This window comes from Mercenaria mercenaria, chromosome 18, assembly GCF_021730395.1.
Source record: "Mercenaria mercenaria strain notata chromosome 18, MADL_Memer_1, whole genome shotgun sequence".
Lineage (NCBI taxonomy): Eukaryota > Metazoa > Mollusca > Bivalvia > Venerida > Veneridae > Mercenaria > Mercenaria mercenaria.
This window is the reverse complement of record NC_069378.1, coordinates 20,426,408-20,432,473: the sequence shown is the minus strand read 5'-3', so window position 1 is coordinate 20,432,473 and position 6,066 is coordinate 20,426,408. Positions and strand designations below refer to the sequence as shown.

Sequence of the window (6,066 nt, the reverse complement as noted above, 5' to 3'; positions counted from 1 at the left end):
GCATTTGAAATATTTCTTTTTTGTGATTGTCTTGGCCGAAAGCCGGTAATTTTATACAAATATTGGATCTAACTCCTTTATTAATTAAAGACTTGAAGTGAGTAATGGCAGATACTTCTATCTTTTATACTACCTGGAACAACTGATACGTATTAGACCTTCCTGATACTACATTAAATAGATTTAATAAATTAAATACAGAATACAAAATTATTGCTTCTTTACCACATATTGGATATACCACGCATCCGTTCCGCATCACTTACCATACGTGACAACATTATCAGTCATACTGCGCAATACATTATTCAGGTGACCTAGATGGTTGACAGCCTTACAATTTACCTGTACACAAACATTTTTATTAGAGATTTAAGACTTTACCTTGTACAAATTCAATAAACTATTCAAGATGGCGTCCGCGGATAGTGAACAGGGATATGATTTCATGTTTTGTGAACCCTGCCATAAGGAAGGAAACAGAGTTCAAGCTGACGGGTTTTGTGTTAATTGCTTGGATTACATGTGTAATACGTGTTTAAAATATCACAAGAAATATGTACGAAATCATACACATTTGGATAAAGCAAATATGCCTCAGGACTTTTGTGTTGAGCGATGTTCCGTTCATCCAAATGAATTCGTCAAATTCTACTGTCCGAGATGTGACGACACGACTTGTCCAGAATGTATACCAATCAAACATCAGGCAGAATGTTCCGAATTCAAGCATATTCCGTCATATCTGCAGTCACGTGATATAAAGAGCGAATTCAAAGAAGTTCAGAAAACACTTAACAAAGTTGAAAAAGAAGCTACTCGGATGAGAGAAGAAACGGATGAAAATTTAAAGCAAGTTAGCATAAACAGAGGTGATATTTCCAAGTCGATTAACAGACAGAGAAAGTACATGAAAGACAGAATAGAAGATCAACGTATTGAGATCTTTAAATCACTTGATGAGGAAAAGGCTGAAATAATCAGAAAACTTGAAGAGAAGCAAAACCAAAGGAAGCAGCAGTTATTCGAGCAACAGAAATTTATTAACACTAGGATTGAAGAGGAAGCGAGAAAGTTAGATGAACAGTCGAAGACATATCCGATTATAATGCATAAAATGGCGTCCAAAAGTGTAAACATAGAGTCAAAGCTAACGTCTCTTATTGGTGAGTTAGGTTTGAAGGAGCGACAGGGGCAAAAAGCTGAGCTTTTCATCACAACCAAAAAAATTAAACACAAAATGAAAGCGCTAGAACGGGACATGAATGACGTACGAGAGGAAAGCGTAGTGAGTTATCACAAGTTCCGACCCAATAAGAATGATGTAAATATAGATGCACCAGAAGAGAGTGTACATCTAGGATCTCTTAGTAGGTACAGTAGAAAAAGCAATGTCAGTCACACGTCAGACTTATAGACTTTTTAATGATCGCGCGGCGGCGGTTTTTGACTGACTGCCAGACTTCTGTTCAAACTCTATTTCAAGAAAACACAAACTTCAAATGTTTGTTTTTTTTTGTCTGAAATCCGCCATGATTAAATACCTTATTATTCGACATTGTTCTCACAGGCTTGTTTCATGACATAGAGTTACTGCAAATAGTTTCATTCTTTGGAATGATGTTTTATAGAAATACAGTAAGACGTACAATGTGTATCTCGGTTCTCTTAATGGACACAGTCGACAAAAATACATCACCCATACATTAGACCTATAATCTTTTCATTGTGGCGAGCTGTCTTTTCCACTTCCTCATTTAACGAAGAAAGGAATCCTGGATATGGTTTCAGTGTCCGGAAAGAGCTAGATATTATCAAAATCTTATTAATTGCAAGAAAACGTGAAATTGAAAAAGCTACTAGAATTTAAAGAGAAAGTCACCGTGTTTAACAATGTTGATACTGGACAAATATTTCTGTCTTTAACTGCTCTGTAACATTATATTGGTGTGAGCGACTGCACATTCAGACCAAGCTAAAATGAGGGGCAGAAGAAAAAAAATTCTATCGGATACAGTCAAAGAAGCAATGAGCATTGAACTTCTAAACATTTCATTGTGGCATTATATACTATTGTTTTTGCAATATTAATTTTTGCCAGATCTGCTATGTTTAATCATATGACATTATTATCATAACCATTCTATAGATGCTTAGGGTAAACGGATTTTCTGCATATTTGGAGACATTCACATGACATTTACGTTGAATTTTATTGCAAAATATGTTTGCTTTATTTTATACAAGTATTGTCTTTGTTCTTTTTGTTCGTAAACCTTTTAAAGACCTACCACAGAATAACTATTCTTTTGTGTTTCCTTGATGATACTTATACACGAGTTTTTAGTTTCAAACTGACAATAACATATATACTAGGCGAAGACAATATGTTTATTATCATAAAATCATACTAATCTCATTTAGTTGGGTTCATGTCACAGTTGTTTCCACTGTGGATTCTGGATATTTATGTATATTTCTAAAACTATACTGAAAAGAGATTGACTGAACAAGTCTGCAGATGAAGTTATAACATGTTAATTCAGAAAATGCCTGAATTGTACACCTGCCATGTTGTAGTATAGCTATATTTTACCTGTAGTTTCAGATTGCTTTTCATGTAGTTTATGTGGTTGGGACTGAAAGCAGGTCTATAGGTTGTGGTGGGTCTTTAAAAGAGTAGACATTTTGTTTGAAAATGTGTTACTTTTATTACAAGCTCTTACGTCGCTTTTGTTTTAATTTTAGTCCACAAAAACATCGCTTTTGTTAGAAGTTTACAGCTCTCAGAAATAATCAAGTTGGAGGTCATTGCCTTATTCAAACTGAACGATGATAATTTTGAACAAAGTTAAATAAATGTAGTACTAATACTTTATATTTTCGCTTTAAAGTCACAACCAAAAAGTTTACTTTCCATCTTTTCTAATTATAGCGGATTAATAAGACAAAAAAAAAGCCGAATGCTCTTCCCGCCAGGGCTAAATGCATAATTAACTTTATACAAAAATCCGCCATGAATAATAAATTTAGTGATATATTGAACCACTGGCACCAGATCAGAAAGAAAATGCCTCCGTACGTGTTATACGCTACCCCTAGGTATTCTATAAGAACCATGGTCATGAACGGAAAAATATACTAACCCGTTTCAATCGCGCATTTCATACCTTAAACACGCAGTGGGGTAAATGTGTACTATGGATATCAAACAAGTGGTAATTTATCTTCCATTGTGTACCGGTCACATTTTTTCAATACATTTTATCTTAGAAAAACAACGCGTAGTTTATAGTAATTTCAACATTACACAAAAAACCTGCTTGAACTTCCCTGGTGAAGTTCCGTTCTAGATTATAAAACGATTCTGATTGGCTGTTGTAAAAATGTATGTTAATCGTCATTTTACTACACGTGTTCGCTAAAATGTGAAAATGCAGCAAAATGTGCAAAATGAATAAAATATACAGAACAGATGCAGACCAATGTACGATTTCAAATTAAAGATCATATACAAGATGAATTTCATTCATCATTTCGAGTTTTAGTGTAAAATTGTAATTTTTGAAAAATCTGTTTTTGTTTGTTTACGTTTCGCCAAACATGTGCGCACTGCCGTGACCTCTAGACCGGATGTTCATTAGGGAAGTTCAAGCAAGTTTTTTCTGTAACGTTGACGAAAGCATAAAATATGTTTATAATCTCAGCAATATGGAATATTGAGACAATGTGACTGGTGCACGATGGAAGATAAATTATCGCTTGTTCAATATACTAGGTACCCATTCACCGAACTGCGCGTTTAAATTGAGAAATGTACGATTGAAACGGGTTAGTGCACTTTCCCGTTCATGACCATGGTTCTTATAGAATACCTAGGGGTAGGGTATAACACGTACGAAGGCATTTTCTTTCTGATCTGGTGCCAGTGGCCGGAAGAGAAAGAACAAGGTAAATATTCAAATTCTATTTTTTTGATGTTTTTAATTTTGTTTTCTTTAGTTTAACGACCGTTTTCAACAAGTTTTCAGTCTTATACAAGCGGATAGTACTACACTTAAAATATGTGTATGCCTATACAGTTAACCTCGGCTAACCCAGGCTTGTCTTCCACATAAAAACTCCAACACTCAGAAAATTTCCAGTTTTCGCAGGTTTACTGTGGTTTAGTTAAGCTGTGCACATTTGCAGCTTCATAGTTTTTCGACAGTTTTTACCCGATGTTTGGTCCCCTTTTTGGACATTAAGTATGGCAGACCATGCAGGTCAACAGCTCTTGAAAAGGCACTGTAGTATGGAATCCCTGGAGGGACCATTGATTTCCGTACTACCAACTTCTGACTTCTAACTTTTGCACTTCTCATTTCCATCTTCTTGACTTCCTACTTCTAACTTCCGCACTTCTGACTTCTAACTTCCACATTTCTGACTTCCAACTTACTGACTTTCGACTTCTGATTTCCAACTTCCACACTTCTCACTTCCAACTTCTTGACTTCTTACTTCTAACTTCCACTTCTCACTTCTAACTTCCGCACTTCTGACTTCCAACTTCCTGACTTTCGACTTCTGATTTCCAACTTCCACACTTCTTACTTCCCTCTTCTAACTTCTGCACTTCTAACTCCCAACTTCCTGACTTCCGACTTCTGATTTTCAACTTCCACACTTCTTACTTCCGACTTCTTGACTTTTTACTTCCCTCTTCTAACTTCCGCACTTCTGACTTCTAACTTCCACACTTCTGACTTCTAACTTCCTGACTTCCGACTTACAACTTCCAACTTTCTCTCTTTGGAAGTCAGAAGTAATAAGTGTGGAACTTGAAAGTCGTAAGTAAGAAGTCAGGAAGTTGGAAGTCAGAAGTGCGGAAGTTAGAAGTCAAAAGTGCGAAAGTTAGAAGAAGGAAGTAAGAAGTCAAGAAGTCGGCAGTAAGAAGTGTGGAAGTTGGAAATCAGAAGTCGAAAGTCAGGAAGTTAGAAGTCAGAAGTGTGGAAGTTAAAAGTAGGAAGTAGGAAGTCAAGAAGTTGGAAGTGAGAAGTGCAAAAGTTAGAAGTCAGAAGTGGAAAGTACGGAAATCAATTGTCCCTCCAGGGCTTCCATACTGTAGGTACATTTACTCGTGTTTGGCATAAGGAGGAATATCATAAATATAAAACAGGGATGTTCAGTCATCAAGAACTTACTATATTGCAATTTCAATACTACGGGATATAAACAATTAGTAATTCCCTTTAGGGCAAACTTTTAAAGATATCTGGTAATCTGGTACCGTAGTGCATTTTGCATCTCGGCACGTTTATCAGGCGTGCTTCTTCAATTTCTAATCATAAAATAATAGTAGTTGCAGTAGTAGTAAACACTAATTACAAAATATTATCTTTATGTTTTTTTTTTCAGTATTTACAAAAATCAATTTTTTTTTTATACTTTTACAGTATTTACTAAAATGTCATTTGTTATGTGTGTTTTTTTTTTTTCAGACAAAAGCCACGACGTCTTACTACACAATAATTTTTGGAGTGCTGTTCGTCTATATAACAACAGTAAGTGTTGTGACTTCGGGTATCACCGATGCCAGTAATAATTCACCACCTGTAATAGCTTCATACTTTTTAGAAACAGTAAAGGAATTAGGTATTGTGCCAAGGCTACTTCGTTGTGACAGAGGAACTGAAAATGCAAAATTGGCATTGCTGCAACCATTTTATTTTCAGATACGAAGGTACAGACAGTGTTTCTGGTTTGAAAAGCTTCATGTATGGGAAGAATGTATCTAACCAGCGAATAGAATCTTGGTGGGGAATATTGCGTAGACAAGGTGTTCACTAGTGGATTTCGTAATTTAAGGGCAGGGTGGATGCGAATGTTCTTGATATAACAAACAGGGTGTACATGAATGTTTGAAATGCAGCTTCATGGATTTAATCCAAGCAGTACTCGATATGATTGCACAACAATGGAATGTCCCTGAAATTCGAGCTCAAAAGCCTTCTGATAATCCGTGTGGAATGCCAGATGTTATGATTTTTGTACCTGAAATATATGGTGGACACGGCTTTGGTG

General features: G+C 35.8%; 1 protein-coding gene across 1 annotated transcript; it reads left to right on the top strand.

Moving 5' to 3' along the window:
* Nucleotides 1–412: 412 nt before the first annotated feature.
* Nucleotides 413–5,780, top strand: LOC123538008 (uncharacterized). The gene is made up of 2 exons (XM_053529695.1): nt 413–1,393; nt 5,484–5,780. The coding sequence occupies exons 1-2, from the start codon at nt 413–415 to the stop codon at nt 5,778–5,780; spliced, it is 1,278 nt and encodes a 425-aa protein (XP_053385670.1).
* The last annotated feature ends 286 nt before the right edge of the window (nt 5,781–6,066 follow it).